General features: G+C 30.1%; 1 protein-coding gene across 1 annotated transcript; it reads right to left on the bottom strand.

The window, feature by feature from the left end:
* Nucleotides 1-8,194: 8,194 nt before the first annotated feature.
* Nucleotides 8,195-11,443, bottom strand: LOC107901480 (protein indeterminate-domain 7). The gene is made up of 3 exons (XM_016827507.2): nucleotides 10,499-11,443; nucleotides 10,017-10,416; nucleotides 8,195-9,378 (listed from the first exon to the last, which is right to left on the bottom strand). The coding sequence occupies exons 1-3, from the start codon at nucleotides 10,647-10,649 to the stop codon at nucleotides 8,415-8,417; spliced, it is 1,515 nt and encodes a 504-aa protein (XP_016682996.1). The 5' UTR covers nucleotides 10,650-11,443; the 3' UTR covers nucleotides 8,195-8,414.
* Nucleotides 11,444-18,044: the final 6,601 nt, after the last annotated feature.

Genomic DNA, 18,044 nt, shown 5'->3' with positions numbered 1-18,044 from the left:
TTTAAATTGTTTGATTATTTGCTTTAAAATTTTTTTCCATATAATATCAATTGCAATTTATTTGTTATACTATCTATTTTTTCCATATTTTGGCCCTTAGTTTTGTTTTTTTCTCATTTTTTCTTTTTTAATTCTGTTTTAAATTCAATTTAATCCTCACTAGTTTGATTTAATTTGCTTGTGTTTTATTTATTTAAGTATTGATTATTATGTTTTTTTAAAATTTTAAATATGATATTATTTGAATGTTTATACTTATTATTATTAAATTAATCATTAATATTATCTAAGTGTATTGTATATTATTATTTTAGATTTATCATGTTTTATTATTTGTAATTTATCAATATTATTATTTTAAATTCATTGTTAACATTATTTTAAATTTATCATGTATATCTATTTCAAATTTATCATTAATATTTTTAAATTTATTATATACTATTATTTTGGATTTATCGCGTATGATTATTCTAGAATTATCATCAAAATTTTTTAATTTTATATTTATTATTATTTCAAATTTATTATATATTATTTATTGTAAATTATCCAATTCATTTCAAATTGTAGATATTATTTGTATTAAATTGTACATTCATATATATTATTTGTTTTAATTCATTTATTGTTTTAAACTTCATCCATATAAATACTATTTATTTTGGATTATACATATTACTTATTTTCTAAATTATTTTTTATTATTTTTCTATATAATGTATATTCTAATTTTTCTTCATACTTCATTTGCTTAAATATTTTTGTATATTGTGTTTTATTAGTTGTTTTAAACAAATTATTAAATGATTTATTTCAATTCATTTCATGTATTCATTTTATCTTAAATTGATTTGCATAATAGATTTTTTTTAGCCTATTACTTACTTCATGTTGTTTTATTTATGTATCCTTTCTTTGGAATTAAGTTTGTTTTATATATTATTTCGAATTCGATAATTATTATGTGTGTTTGGGGTTTGTACGCGCATATTGTTTAGTATTCTGCCCATGTATATTATTACATGTTCATACATTTGCTTTTCAGTTCCGAACATTACATCATAGTTAATTTGATTATTTCATTTCTTTTCATTTTGAATAAATCAAATTTATATCATTGTTAATATTGCATTAAACCTTCGCTTTGATCCAATTTCGTAAAAAAAGAAAAATGAAGTTTGCAATATGTCGTCTTTGGAACGATGAGAAATCGTGCTCTAACTTACGAGGTTTCGATCTTTCTCGTCGAACTAAAATGGCTAAATATCTTAGTTTTCAAATATACAATAAATATTTTTTAGCTTATGCTTGGGAATTCAAATGTTGCATCCTAATTTACGGGATACAACATTTTGTCGTCTCGGGATGAGAAGGCTTTTTTACATTTGTTTAAATTTATCCAAGTACTATTTTTAAGATATGTTATTAATAAAGGGGGATCGTTTTTAATCTTTTCAAATTTACGACATTCGACTATAAGACATTAATAATCAATTAGGTACCAATTTTGAGTGTTACGAGGGTGCTAACCCTTCCTCGTGTGTAATCGACTCCATTTTTTCGTTTTAAAAGTCGATCCCGTTTTTTCAAAATAAAAAATGGTTTCGACAATCATGTCATTATCTATTTATTCATATTTAAATATTGGATCATTAAAAGCTGATTGAATCTAAATTTAGTTGGCATCGCCATCGGTATTGCTATCAGTACAGGAGGATATGAGTTCGAGTGCGTTGAAGTACATTATCCTCTCATTTAAGAGTTGAGGAGAGGTTATTGATAATTCTAGACATTGTATCAAAAAAACAAAGATTAAGAATCATGATACTAGGTATGAAAGGAAGTAAAATAGACAAATACCTCATAAAAATCTCACTCTTAAAGGATTTAAAAAAATTTAGCGCTTCAAAAGAGATCAAAATCATCTAACTTGAGAGATAGACGCATCCTTTAACTCGATGCAATTATATAGACAAATATAAAAAATAACGTCTAGTCGAAGACGTTAAATAAATGCGTTTACAGAGAAACAACTTCGTGGTCTAAGTGTTTTTATTGGATTGTATGTTTAGTTTTGAGTTCCTTGGAATTTTTTATATTTAGTTTCAAGCTTTTTTTGTTTTTAATTTTTTGTGTTTTTTATTGTATAAGACCAAGTAGGAAGAGCAAAACAAGCATTAAATGAAGTTTTAATCCCAACCGCTTCCTGCCAGTATTTGGGATTAATTGGACCTCATAAATCGAAATGTCCTTTGGGCGGTAAATGACAACTTGAAGAAAATGCACATGGTAAGTTGGGAAAATGTAACGAGACTGGAAAAAGGAGGCCTAGGGTTAAGAATGACAATATGGCTAAACTATGCGGGAGAATCATACAAGAAAAGGAGAGCCTTTGGGCTAGAACACTTATTTCTAAATACACTTCGGAAGATATTAAGGACCTGTCATGCTTCAGTCACCTGGAGTGGCCTTAGGAAAGTCAGCCACATTATCGAGAAGGGCATGAGATGGGTAGTCAAAGATTGAAAGTAAGGGTATGTTTGATTGTCAGTAAAATATTTTCCGTAAAATGGTTTCGGGAAAATATTTTACTTTTCTGTAAAATGATTTACTGGAAAATATTTTCTGGTGTTTGATTGAATCTGTGTAAAATATTTTCGGCTGTTTGGCAGATTTCCTGGAAATATTTTTTGAATTTTTTTTTACATATATTGATATATTAATTAATTTTTATATTTTAAATTATTTTTACATATATTGCAATGATTTATTTATAATAATACTCAATTATTAAGCTACAATATTAATCGTTATAAATTGAAAAAAATTAATATCAAATAAATTATTTGTAATTGTGTTAAAAAAACAAGTATTGAATAATTAAAAAAACAAGTTACTGGAAAATCGATAAACAGAAGCAATTTTCTACCGAAAATGAAGGAAGGAATAAAGGAGGCGATAGAGAGGAGAGCACGGAAAATGTCTTACGGAAATTGAAAGGGTAAGACATTTTCCCTAAAATGTAACCCATTTTCCCTTGCTTTGGAGTTCATTTTCCAAATGGAAAATGTTTTCCGCCAATCAAACGCTGAAAAAGTTGAAAATGATTTTCTAGAAAATCAATTTCCTTCAATTAAACAGACCCTAAATTAATTTTTGGTCAAATAACTGGTCAGGTCTTGGGCCTTTAAGAAAGCTAGTTGTGGGTCCCCTTAACCGAGATGAGGGACTTTGGTCATTCCATCAAGTTAGAGAGAATTGGGTTTTACAAGAGATCGACAGTTTCTTATTTGAACTCCCTAGAGAATTGATCTAAGCATTGACAAGCTCACCAACTTCAATTACTGGGAGTGCTACAGGTTCTTTAGTTTGGAGCCCATCCCGTACAAGCCTATTTTCACTTCAAACGACATATGACATTGTAGTCGAGAGAAAGAAAAATATGGCTCTAAGAGGGAACATCCCAACTTGGGACAGCATATGGAAAGCTAAGCTCCTACCCAAGATTAAATTCTTTTTTATGGAACTGCAGCCTCAAGCACTCCCCATAAAGAAATTTTTGAATACGAGAGGCATTAACGTCAGCTGCCTTTGCCATGCTCATGAGGAAACAATAAGACACCTCTCAACAAAATGCTGGACTAATTGACAGGCCAAAAATTCCATGGAGAGTTATGTTGCCTAGAACCTTTGGGGAATTTGGTTGTTCAGAAATGCAGTACTGCATGGAGGAAATCCATAAATAACTGCCACCAAAGCAAATACCATATCGAGCGCTGCTGAGTGCTTCGCCTTATCTCAACCACCTCGCACCATCTATATCCCAACATTTGTAGAGGTATCATGGATTAAGCCACAATGGGGATGGTTCAAACTAAACATGGACAGATCATCGGTTGTGAACCCAAGCAAAGCAAGAGCGAGAGCTATCATTCGAAACCATAACAGAGATTGGGTCATAGGGTCATTTAGACACATCCCTAGTAGCTAAAAGCCTTACCATTAGCAACATAGAGTTAGAGATAGAAGTAGAGTTACTTCTGTTGTTAGCTTCATGACTAATGTTAATTGTACTAATTTATTGTTATCGACTTGGATAAATGATTACAAGATGCTCCTGATCACTATGGAGTAATTTATCGACTTTAATAAATTTTTACATCTTTAGGTAAGCCAATTGATGCGGTGATGAACTAGCCCAACTTGGATCCAATTTCCAACTTTCGGATCTTATTTCTAGGCAAACTCTATGGAGCTTTTTGTATCCGTCCCTCACCCTCACCCTCCCTTTCTCATCTCTTGTTGGAAGATTGTAAGGGTTGTATTTTGTGTTGTATGATTGGCTAATTTTAATCGCTGAAGCTCTTTAATTATGACAAAAAGATAAAAAAAGAAAAGGAAATTCAAATACTTAATTAAACTTGTTTCACAAGTGGAGGCCAACAAATTTAGGAAGATGTTAACAAGCAACCTAAAAATTTGTAATCTAAATTTGCCAAAAAACTTTAAAAGAAAACTGTTTCAATTATTTAAGAGCACTTTTATCTTTTCTCCCCCATGCCAATTATCCTATAATTATATAAATTTAAGTTTAGAATAAGAGATAATCACATCCAATATTAGTTTTGTTTTGTGTTTTCTTTTTTCCTTTCTATTACTAAATTTGTTGAATTGCTCCCTATTTTTAGTATGATTTTTTTTTTGTTAATTTTCACAACCATTAAATTTTGAGTGTATTAGTTCATTTGACAATGATGTCATTACTTTTTTTTAATGGTTTCCCGCTTGAATGGATGAATATAGGTAAGGTGTTAAAATGAATCGAATTAGTATTAATTAAAATTTTTAATCCTTTAACAGTTAGCTAAATTGAATTTTATTTAAAAAAAAGTAATTGATTTGAAACATTTTGGTTAATTCCGTTGGTTAACCAAATTAACCAAAATTTATGTTTTTAAAAAAAATATAAAACATATAAAAAATAAATTGATAATGTTCATTTGACCGAATTAACCGAATTAGTAATAACCTAATACATATAATATATAATATTATTTATTAATTTCGGTTAATTCAATTAATTTGATTAATTAACTGATTTTAAACTGAATTAATTATTAATCGAAATTCTAAAAAATCTTTAATCGACCTCCGACTTAACTAGATCAGTTACCGACCGATTAATCGAATTAGGTCGATTCGGTCAATTAATTTGATTTTAATTGAAGTTTGAATACCCCTAAATATATCTATCAAAACTATATATAAAAAGAAAATATTAATCTCAAATTTAAATTGGTTAAACACTAAGAAAGAGAGGAAATTATTACACTTCAGTATTCTAATTATACCCTTTTCAAATAAAATGTTTATTTGGCATATTAATAATCTCGAGGTTATTTATTTTAATTAATTTTAAAAGTTAAAAAATAAACATTTTTAATTAAAAAGAGTATTTTTATATTAGTCAATAAAAATGTATCCTTGAAATTATTTATCTACACAATTTTTTCCCCGAAATTACTCCAATAATGCGAAAAAATCAAGAATTATTATATTTATTATTAGGAAAACTATATGGTTGGTTACCAATTTTCATAAGTTTTTAATTTGGGCACCAAAAATAAATTTAAAATATAGATATTATCGTTACATAATTTTATCATTTTAGTCACTCTCGTTACATATTTTTATTATTTTAGTCATTGCACACATTTATTTTAGTCACCCAACTTTTATAAGTTTTTATTTTGGCCACTCATTTCATCTTTTTTTCTTTTAAGAATTTTAGTTTTTTTAGTAAGAGGAAAAAATCAAAATTTTACAATAGAAAATATGGACTAGAAAAATCAATTTATCTTTTTAATTTCCTTTATCTTTTCCTTTTTAGAATTATTTCAGATTTTTCCTAGTAAAAGGAAGAGAAAACTTAGGGTTTTATAATAAATTACTTAAGTTTTTATAGGAAAACTTGAGTTTTACACGAAAAATTAATTTATCTTTTTTTTTCATTTCATTTTTTCTTTTTTAGAATTAATTTTATTTTTTAGTAAGAGGGAAACACTTGGGATTTTACAGGAAATTACCTGAGTATTTAGAGGAAAACTTGGATTATGAAGGAAAAACTATTTTATCTTTTTAGTTTCCTTTATTATTTAAAAAAAAATTAATTTTAGTTTTTTCAATAAAGGGAAAAACTTGGGGTTTTATAGGAATTATTTGAGTTTTTAAGGAGAAAAACTTGAGTTTTTACATGGAATTGAGTTATAGGTGAAAAACTTGGGTTTTATCTCAGCAACTAAATAACTCAATTCCATGTAAAAGCTTAATTATTTTTTAAGAAAATGAAAATGAGTGACCAAAATGAAAAATTACTAAAGTTGGGCGACTAAAATGAGCGTATGTAATGACAAATTAATAATGTGTGACTAAAATGATAAAATTATGTAATGATAATGGTTAAAATGATAAAAGTTAATTTGTAATGACAACGCCCATATTGAAACTTATTATTATTATTATTATTTTTGATGCCTAAAATAAAAATTTATAAAAATTAAGTCATAACTACTAATACGACACTAATCAATAAATTTGCTACATGTTCACCGTGTAACATGCAATATTAAGATTGAAAATTGTAATATTAGTTATCCCTGTACTCCAACGATTAATTGAGATTTCAAAATTCTAAGGATTTAAGTAAAAAACAAAGAGAATGAGGATATTCTGATTTTTGATGCATATTTTGTCCACCTCCATTAGCATCCTATCTTGGTTGAATCTTTCTACAATTTTGATCTATTCCACCATTAGTAAGACATTGTTGTAAGCAAAACACATGATCACAGTAATAAATTAATTGAACATTTTTGTTGTTTAGAAATAAAGATTGGTGGTTATAGTTTGGAATCCACCCTCAAAAATTTATAGATGGTCAATCTTTCTTCACTTCAATGCTAAGACGCCATTGCTCCTCCACAACAACTCCTATCAAAACTTGATTTTAATCTCTCTATTAAATTGAATTTTTCCCAATAATTGTTAAAAACAGTCTTAAACAAATGTGTAAATTTATTAATTAAATAAAAAAGATTAGAAGTCAATATCAATTCACCTCGGGATTTTAACTCCCTTTTTAGACATTAAATTTAAGGGGTATCTCCTTTTTGTTTTTACAGACAAATAGCATCCGAGTCTAAGCTAGCAGACAAAATCCCGACACTGTTTGCATTTGCACCTTTTATTTATTGGGATAGGGTTTGCACCTCCTCTACTTAGCCCTAACCAAAATTGTAAAGTTTCATGTTATAAAATTGAACTAAAACGTTTTAAATAAAAATGTTCAAAATATAAACTAATACAAATATTATTCATTGTATTAATATTTGACTTTTAATTTATTGTATTTAAATATTCCTAAAAGATAATATTTTAACACTTACCGCTCAAATCACGTTGATTCAATCAAACATTTTGTCATCATTATAACCAACATGAGGTTTTAACTGCATTTCAACTAAACGTGTATATATATTTCAAAAAGGAAAACCTGTTGTATCCAAAATAAATAAAATAAACGTGGATAAAATAACTTTAGTTTTTAAATTTGATATTTTCTTTTTTCAATTTCATCTTTGAATTTTTTGATCTACTCTAGTATTGGAAAATTTTCTTGAATTTTGTTAAAGTATTTGAAGTTTTTAAAAATTTATATAAAACCTAAAAAATTTTAAAATCATATTTTGAAAGAAGGGACCAAATTAGAAAAAAGAATATAGACAAAACAAATTCAAAGATTAACGTAGGAAAATTTGAATAGTTAGAAAAATTAAATGTTATGTTATCGGATCTATACATCCATGAAATGGTTATCAACATGATAAAACCCTAACTATAGCATTTTAATTCCAAACTTTTTATTGGCCTCTGAAAAATATTACCAAGTTAATTTGGTATGGTGATTTGATTTGTGTTGAATGGTAAAGAGGATGTAAATGGAAAAAAAGTAATGTTGGGATAATTTTAGATTTTAAATTTAATTGACAAGTAAAGTGGGATAAGTTGTTGGAGAAAAGAAAATGATAATGTTAGGAAGCTATTTATGATGATAATGGAAAATGCATAAATCTATCCCTTGAATCTTATATTTTCAGTCAAGGTTAAAAATGAAAATCAAATTCAAGAGATGTACGTTGAATACGTTTGAAGCAATCAAATAATGCTTCTATTAATTTTATATATAGATGAACATATGTGAAAGTTGTTCCATTATATAATAAAATAATTGAACTATAATAAAAATTGAAAGAAATTAAGTGCTTATTAAAAACTATGAAAATGAAGGTACCAGAGGAGAACTATATTTCTCAGCATCATATGTAGAAGTTGGGAATCTGAAGAACCATAACCTAACCTTGCCATGGTGTTTGACTGTGCTGGTTTTGTTGCCCAAACCTTGAAGAAGGGTTTAAACGATGATTAAGTGCAGCTAAGTTGGGGAAATCTCTATGGGGAAATGCTTTAAGACCCAAGAAATCTCTTGTCATCCCATCATTCCCTCCCATGTTATTGCCTTGGGAATGGGATTCTTTTGCTTTTGAGAGATGATCAGTGGTGGGTTCTTGAAAATCAATGGGGTTTCCTTTGGTGTTCCATACCCTGTTGAAAGACTGTTCAAATGATGAAGATCCGTCAAACCCAGTAGATAAAGAACACATCATATCATGGAGTAGAGAATTTGGAGCAGCAGTGGGTGACTGTTCCATGAAACCAGAGGTGATAGCTGCTGCAGCTTTATTCCCCAAAGATGCCAACCCATGGGGAGAACCACTTCCAAGGTCTTCACGTGGGAATAAACCCAGACCAGAACCAGCTGTAGACAAGGCAAAAGACGTGGAACCACTGGTTCCTCCTGACATGTAAGGTCTTTGCATGGAAGCCATAGCCGCTACTGGTGATTGTAGGGGTTGGCTCATAGTCACACCCATTTGAGCTGCTTTCTGCAGGAGTGCTGTTGCAGACATGTGTGGAGATGCTGTTTGGGTCTGGAATGGAGGAAGAAGTGTATTAGAACCAGTGTTTTGGCTAGGGTTTTCGTTTTGTGACAGTGGGTGATCTAAAAGGTTTATTGATGGGGGACCAGGCCATGGTGGATTAAGGCTATCTTCTGTTGTTGGTCTTGCATTGAAAGGATGTTCTTCTCTTTTCACTGATAAGCCATGGAAATCGTGGTTATGGAGTTGGGATTGCAAATTGTTCATATGTGAAACTGAAGAACCACCAGGTACTTGCTGTGCTGGGCCTGTAATTGCTCTTGCACTCTCCTCAGCCAAGGCATCGCAAAACGCTCTGTGAGTGATGAAACTGTCCCTTCTGTATCAATCACCCCCCCCCAAAAAAAAACAAAAAGAGCATCTCATCAGCAAGGGATCCAACAGAAAACAGTGGTGTAATAGTACCTTTCTCATGTGATCAACTTTTTGTATCCTCACTAGTTTTTCCCCCCTTAGGACAAAAGACATACCAGGTGTAAGTAACCATCAAAAAGTTACTAATTTCTTAATCTAAGCACCATTCTCTTGTTCTCGTTGGCCATTAGAATATTGTTTCTCAAACCCCTTTCTGAACATTGTGCTCCACGAGGCTACTACTCTTTTACTGTTCTTGAAATTAATACTCTATACCCTGTGCTATGCAAATCATGTGAACCTGGTATGTACTGCTACCAGCAGCCTGTCACCCTTTATTCTTCCTACATATATGTATGCATATATCACATACAATCACATAACCCAAGCTAACGTTATGTGCATGCAGAAGAATGAAGGTTGGCAATCAGTTGAATACTCAATAACACCTTAACAAGCACCAGTGTTTGAGCTTCACCGACAGTTCCATTTAAAGGGAGGTTTGTATTGTAAATATCACTATCCGTCTTTTCTAAAACTGAGTGACATTTGATTTGTAAACTTAAGTGGGTTACTCATAGATGAGGTTATTGTTGAGTTTACCTGGAGAAAAGGGTGCCGCAGTCACATCTATACTCTCTGGTGCCACAAATTTTGGAATGAGCTTTCCAGTCAGATTGAACAGCGTAAGTCTTTGAACACTTTTCGCATTTCCATTTCTTCTCACCATGCTTTCTGCAGAAGTGTTTCTTGATCCCCGTGAGGTCTCCAAGAGCCCTAGCTGGGTCATGGTGCACGCATGTTGTCTCTGGGCACACATACACCTTCTTCCTCACCACTTCCTTGTTTGTTCTTTGCTTTAGTTTCCATGGCAGGTTATGCCCTCTCCTATGGAGCTGAAGGTTCTGGTCTCTTTGAAACCCTTTGTTGCAGATCTCACACATGAATCTATTTGTTGCCAACAGTGTCTTTGGGGACAAAGCTATGACTTCTGCATCTGGGTCTGAATGCAAAAAAAAAAAAAAAATAGAGACCCCAAAACGGTAGAATGATGTTTGATTAATTTAGAGAAAATTGATATTAACCTGGGTTGCCTGGAAGATTTCTCTTCTTCTTTGCTGCTGCAGGTGCTTGATTTGTTGAAGCAAAAGACTGTTGTGGTGGGTACAGTACTGTGCCTGGAGAAGCACTAAATTCACCAGATGTTGAAGTCAAATTGGACATTCTCTCATCCATCCCTATTATATACTTGATCACTGGATTTTGTGATGATGATACAAATTTTATATATTTATACACACATACAAAAGATTCACTTGATGACAACCCTATAGACTTCTACATATATTATTTATCAAACTTTATAATATATATACCTATGACAGAAAGTTCTGAGATCTGCTTATGAACCACTTATTTAGAAAGGCTGTTTAAAGTGGAAAGTAACAAATAATGCAAGAAGAGTAGCTGATCCCCTTCCTCTACCAAATCCCATATCATCTTATTTTTGAATTTCTTAGTATCTTGCTGGTATTCTACGGGGTCTTTTTTTCTTTGCTTTTAATTGCAGTAAGTTGTTGAAACTTGAATTGAAGCTATGCCTATATATATAAACAAAGAGAGATGATGTAAAAAATGAAAAGAAGAAAGACTAGAGTGAAGAAAGACAAGTTCCAAAATGGATTTTGGCGCCCCCCAAAACCTTAAAATCTTTGCTTGTTGCAGATGAAAACTCCGTGAAGATCAATGAACAAAACGCCATATACTCGAACCCCCAAAAGAGAACACAAAGAATATTAAAAAGAAACTGGAAAACTTGAGAGAGAGAGCTGAGGGGAAAGGGAGAGAGGTAGAGATGTGGATGAGAATTGAGAGGAGAGATTCCTGAGAAACAAACACTCCACTTATTATCCCATAAAAAAAAAAAAACCAAAAAGCCAATAGAGGTTTGCTTGTTTGTGACCTTTTCACTTTCTGTCTTTTCTTGTGTTTTCTTCTTAGTCTTACTCTCTCAGAGGAAATAAAAAAGCAAAACAAAATAACTTTTTTTCATGCTGGTTTTATTTTTTTTAATAAAAAGAACACTGATTTTATTCCCCATTTTCACACCACCTTTCCTCTTAACATAAAAAGTAGGCATAAAGTAACCCAAATCAAAAAGATGGTAGTAGTATTTTACTTGGCCGTAAGTAATCACATGTAAAGGATTAAATTGAAATGAATATAGATTATGTATGTGATATATATTAGGATTAATTCTATAGTATGTCCTCCAGTTTTAAATTTCAAAGCATTATAATTGAATTATTAAAGTATTCCGTGAACGTAGTTGTTAGGAAGGGCATTCAATATTAGTTCAAATTTAGTGTAGAGTATATTTAAAACATATTAATTAAATTGTAAAGCTTGAATTTGCCATATTAAAAATGAAATAACTCTCTTAAATCTTATTAGTAGGGTGAGGCTAAGAATTTAGTGTAGAAATTTGCGGAGTTAAAAACCTTTGTGCTAAAATAACTTAAATTGAGGAAGGACTGAAATAAACTTTTTTATATTTAATCAAGAGGTTAAAAGAGATTATTAAATTTTAATAGAGGCTAAAAATGCAATTGTACCTTTTAACCAAGGGGCAAGTCCTTTAGAAAACGCTTTATATAAATGGACAGTTAAGTTGATGGAAAAAATTCATTCATATAATTTGATACTTTGAAAATTGTTTAAAGTTACAATAATTTATTAATCCTGTATTTAAGAAAATTGAAAATATTTATGTACTTAATACATGGACAACTTAGATTGGATGTGTCAAAAAGAAGAAATAACTCTTCAAAATTTTATTTGCACTATTTTTAACGCTTTAAACCTAATAAGTATATACGTATTTACAAGTTGATCTACATACTTTGAATATGTTTCAAGGTAGATCTAATCTGGGACTTTAACACCAAGGTTAAGTTAATAAAAAGTTGTGATGGATATAATATTAATATTTGAGGATTCAAAGATTATGGAGTAAGTTAGAATGAAAACAAAAAATAGGGGATGTATGAGAGAATTAAGCCTATATTTATGTAAAGAAAGCAAAGTTGATTACAGGCTTTTTAAGAAGGGATAAAAGAGGTTAGAAAGCAAAACGTCTTTCGTCTGAGAAACCTTACATAAAACATGATTGATTCACTGATTGAACACCAAATTCCAGCAGAGACACAGTTCCCAAAATTCTTTCTTTATTTTTTTTAAAAGCATACAAACCCTATAATATGTAAGTACGATTTAGTGTTTTGGATCAACTTTGTAACTTCATTTAAAAAAGCCTACAACTGTATTATATCCTTTGGAGAAAATTCAACATAGAAAAGAGGTCGGTCCCCAAATATGCTGCCCAACCCATCATCATCGCTTAAATTATTGTGGGTGTGAGAGAGAAAAAAATTGATAGTTGACAACAACACGAGGAGGATAAAGTATGAGAATTTTTTAAATTTATTAGATTATTTCGATTTAGGCTAGTTTTAAATTAGAATAATTCTGGGTAGTTCAAGTTTTTTTTTAGTAATTTTAGGTTTCATTTGAATGATTTTGGGGTTTGGGATGATTTTGAGTTTTGTTAATTTAAGTTGATTTTAGATTTAGGCTAGTTTTAAATTAGAATAATTCTGGGTAGTTCAAGTTTTTTTTTAGTAATTTTAGGTTTCATTTGAATGATTTTGGGGTTTGGGATGATTTTGAGTTTTGTTAATTTAAGTTGATTTTAGTTTGAGTCGTTGAATCTTAATGTAAAATCATGTTGAATTGGATTTAAATTTGAATAGATATTGAAAGATTTAATCTATACTAGATTATGGCACACGTATTATGTGATGCAACGAATGTATTCATAAAATATCGATTTAAGAATTAAATGAAATTTTAGTTGATATTTTGGGTTCAAATCTATCAGGTACATTTTTCTAAATTCCATATGATTTGAAATGACAAAAATATCTCCACAATTAAGTTTATTATTTTATAAAAGAAATGAGTTTTTAATAATTACTCAATTGAGTTGAGATTCAGTTAAAAAATGAGAAGGAATGAGTAAACCCTTAAATATAGTGTAGATATGTAATAAAAGAGTGCATTCAAATGCATTTTTTAGAAAATCCGTAATTATAAATAATACATATTCCAACAACTATAACTAAAATGAACTCAATACAAAGTACAATCAAATTAAATATTTATATCTAAACTAGAATAATTCTAGACATATACCACCCATAATAAATTTTTTTTAAAAAAAACCCACACAAACTCGAATTTTCGTTTTAATTAAAATTATTTTTCTTAAAGTATGGGGTTTATTTTTTTTTGTGATTTTGTCTTTTGATAAAAAGACCTTAATAGATAGATATGAAAATATTCCCTCTTTATTTCAAAAAAGAAATTATTTTCTCTTTAGCTCACCCTGTTTCTTGTTAGACCTAGTTCAGTAATGCTTTTCAAAACCACTTTTGGGAAGAAATTAAAATTTTCAACTTATGAAAAAAAGTGCTTTGGGGTCAATTTTTAGTTTGGAAGAAACACTTTTTCTCTAAAAACACAGCTTGTTTAGGAATACATTTGTTCCAAAAATACTTTTTTCCCAAAAATATCATTTAGAAGCAATACTAAACTCGCCCTTAGACACAAATGGAATGGTGTGAATTAATTTCCTATTTTGACTCGGTTTCATTCAACTATAATTTAAATTTAATTATAAAATAAGATTCAAAATTCATTTAATATGAATTTAAAAGGATTTAAATAAAAAATTATTCGAACTCAAAATAGCATATATTTAAAATTATCTAAATTCGAATGAAAGAATCCACCCTAAAAACTTAACTAATAATTCCGAAATAACTAAACTTATAATAATTAAAATTCAAACTTGAAAATTTAAATATAAAATAATCCAAAACACAAATTAACAAGAGGGGTGGCATCTTAAAATTTTGCTCTGTATAGAAATTCATATTTGAGGCAATAAAAAGGAGAAAAGGTTTGACCAAAATGGACCACGGTCCACTCCGCGCACCCAATATAGATCTTACAAGACACAAATTAATGTGACATGTTTTTTTGGAAATACATTGTCTATATTATTTATGTTTCACAGTAGCTTTTTGTCTTCACACTACCAAATGGGTGGATTTAGAAAAGGGGAAGTTGTGTTTAATTTTGTTTTCATTTGTCATTTTCAGCTTTTACATTATTTACTAATTTTAGTTTGATGGTTGTACTATAATTATAGTTTCTTCCCACCATTCCATATAATGTACATATGATTCCAGCTCATAATTCCCTTCTTTTACATAATTTATTATTCCAATATCAAGCCATGCTTAACAGTCTTTTAAATAATGTTTTTAACACAAATTTTTTATTCGAAGGATCGAGATTAAGTTATATATTTTTATAAGAGTTAAAATGTAATTTCATCATTATATATTTATGATTTTAAAAAGGATTAAATTGAATTCTAAAAATTTTGAGAGTGACTGCATATTAATTTAAAATTTTATAAATTTTTAGAGTAATTTTCCATTTTGAGGGTCGCCTCTGATATGCTTTATCAAGGAGCCCTTCGTTGAAAGGTTGGATGGATCCAAACCGCCACCTGTAATATAAAAGGCATTAGTAGTTGATTCGCTAGAATGCTCATTTGTGCTCACCTTGCCACTACTTTTACTCGAATGAAGATGCTCAACCAGGATGCAAGCCTAAAAATCTTTTTGGATGTATTGCAACCTATTACGATTGAATGCATGTCAGGAACTTGAATCCCATCTACAAAATAATATCTAATTTGATAACAGTTTTGAGCATCAGGAAGAGATCTAAATCATAATTTCAACTTGGTAAACAAACAACTTTTTAAATCATTGAGTATAATATGAAATTATCTATATATTTGAGAATTTTTTAATAAATAATATGTTTTTGAGTTTTTGCATATTTATAAATTTTTGTATATTTTTTAGAATTTTTTAATAATTTTTGAAGTTTTTTTAGTTTTACATTATCGAATAACCATTTTAAAAAATATTATTTAATTTTTTAAAAAAATTTAAAAAAATTGTTGATATGGGCATGCCACGTCAACATACTGCCACATGTCAGTTTCTAGTGATTTTTGTCGTCCGTGTCAACAAGGTTAATGGTCAAACTAGTTACTGACAGTTTTCATTAACAGAACGAAATCGGCTAATTGATTTTTTTTTGAGTCACTGAGGACTTAATTGGATACAGTTTTTTTATAAGGGCTAAATTAATTTTTTTTTAACTAAGAGCCTTTTTGACCCTTATACCTATTATTATATAAGTTTAGCTATTAGCTTAATTGTTAAATATGATTTGTGGTATTTTAAACACGTGGATCAAATTATAAACATATGTGTACTTACTATATGTACACTTTAGATTTGATGGGTTAAAAAATTAGTCCTTTAAAATTTTATCGGTATTATTTGCTTTTTTAACATGTTAGAAACAAATTGTTTATGCGATAAGTGTATATATGTTTACAATTTAATCCACGTATTTTAAAAATACTTGTAAACTCCAAAATATATAGACACTTCAACACTCTTTTATGTGCAATTTATGCAGATTCCAAGTAAATAAATAACACAAGTTATTACTACTTATTACTTGTACGATAACTCTATACTTACTATTTATTACTTGTAAGATTGTGTACACTTGCACGTAATCATGCGACACAAGTTTTTAGTGCCGTTGTCGGGGACTGTATTCTGTAATTATTTGTGAAGATAATTATTTTACAATTTGGTTTAAATTTATTTATTTTATTTCTTTTTCTATTTTCATGTGATTATGTATCCTCTACGACAAAATCAAAACCAAGGAGCTTTTTACAACGTTTATAATTCAGTCATTATTGCTGATGACAGAGACCATCCCATCTGTCAATATGTTGCACATTTATTCAATAGACTCAATCTGGGAATTGTGAAGCCTTAAATTGAGGCTCCTTAGTTTGAATTAAAGTTGGCTATGTTCCAAATGTTGCAAATGACGAGCCAATTTAGTGGAAAGCCGACCGAAGATCCACATTTGCACCTTCACTTATTTATGGAAGTAAGTGATCCATTCAATTCTAGCAACAACTATCGATGACATACTATTCAAGTAGCCATAGGAAGAAGAGTAGTCGGAGACCACAACCTTTTATGACTTCCATGTTTAAGAACTTTTCTGCTAATGGTTTTAATGCTAACATATTAGGCCAGCAACCAAGCCAATTTGAAATTATCTCCTGTATTTATTGTGGAGATGACCATATGTGCGAAGACTACCCATCAAACCCAGAATCCATCTACTACATGGACAACCAGAATTAGGATAGAAGTGGGTCGGGATCGAACTCAAATTATTACACTTCTTTATGGAAGAATCATCTAAATTTATCCTAGAGTAATCAATGGACTGGTCTAGGTAATTCTTATATGCCTTCACATTCAAATTATTTGCCAGGTTTTTCTCAACAAATGTAGAGACCTCAGCTAGTCGAGTCTTTAAGTAGTTCAGAGAACCTACTAAAAGCATATATGGCTAAAACTGATGCGACTCTGAGGAATCTGGAGAACCAGATGAGACAGTTAGCTAATGAGCTCACAAGCAGACCTCAAGGAGCTTTGCCAAGTGACACTGTAAATCCGAGGATTGCAGGTAAAGAACCAGTGAAATTGTTACTTTAAGGAGTGGAAAGATGTTGGGACTCAAGATTGCTTAAATTGAATATGAGCACGTTGTAGCTAAGAATTGGGAGGAAGTTCAACCAAATGTTGAAGTTCCCATAATACAAAAGCATGCTTCTGTGACTCCTACCAAAAACCAAGCACAACAACATCATCGTGAAAGTTCAACGCCCATGGTAAACACAAACACATCCACCCCATCAGAAAAGTGATCCGGTTAAGGTTAAAACTCCATTACCTCATTATCTGTAGAGACTCCAGAAGTATCAACAAAAGGTATAATTTAAGAAATTTTTAGATATGCTTAAATAGTTACATATCAACATGCCCCTTCTTGTAGAAGCTATGGAGCAAATGTCGAATTATGCCAAATTTATAAAGGATATTTCTCTCTAAAAAGAGGAGGTTATGGGAATTCAAGACAATTGCATTGACAAAAGAATGTAGCGCATTTTTACAAGACAAGTTGACGTAGAAAATAAAGGATCTAGGGAGTTTTACCATACCTTGTTACATTGGAGACTGTTATTGCAGATTGGCTCATATGGTTTGGGAGTAAGTATAAATCTAATCCCCCATGTCTGTATTCAAGTGATTAGGGATTGGTGAGGTTAGGCCGACAATTGTTACATTTCAACTGGCAAAGCGATCGATAACACATCTACAGAGAAAGATTGAAGATGTTTTGGTATGTGTTTACAAATTTATTTTTCCTGCTAATTTTTTATTTTGGATTTTAAAGTAGATAAAAACATCTCCATTATCTTGGGAAGGCCATTTTTGGCAACTAGAAAAAAATTGATACATGTCTAAAAAGGAGAACTCACTATGCGAGTACAAGACGATCAGGTAACCTTTTGATGTATTCAAATCTATGAATTCCCAA

This window comes from Gossypium hirsutum, chromosome D06 (genome assembly GCF_007990345.1).
Source record: "Gossypium hirsutum isolate 1008001.06 chromosome D06, Gossypium_hirsutum_v2.1, whole genome shotgun sequence".
NCBI lineage: Eukaryota > Viridiplantae > Streptophyta > Magnoliopsida > Malvales > Malvaceae > Gossypium > Gossypium hirsutum.
Note: the sequence above shows the minus strand (reverse complement) of the source record. Positions and strands in the feature narration are given on the sequence as shown.

Excerpts from the sequence above, each read along its gene's own strand:
- LOC107901480 (XM_016827507.2), bottom strand. The coding sequence starts at position 10,649 with ATGGATGAGAGAATGTCCAATTTGACTTCAACATCTGGTGAATTTAGT. Across the intron at positions 10,417-10,498 it reads AAATCTTCCAGGCAACCCAG|ACCCAGATGCAGAAGTCATA; the intron begins GTTAATATCAAT and ends TTTTGCATTCAG. Across the intron at positions 9,379-10,016 it reads TGCGGCACCCTTTTCTCCAG|AAGGGACAGTTTCATCACTC; the intron begins GTAAACTCAACA and ends TGATTGATACAG.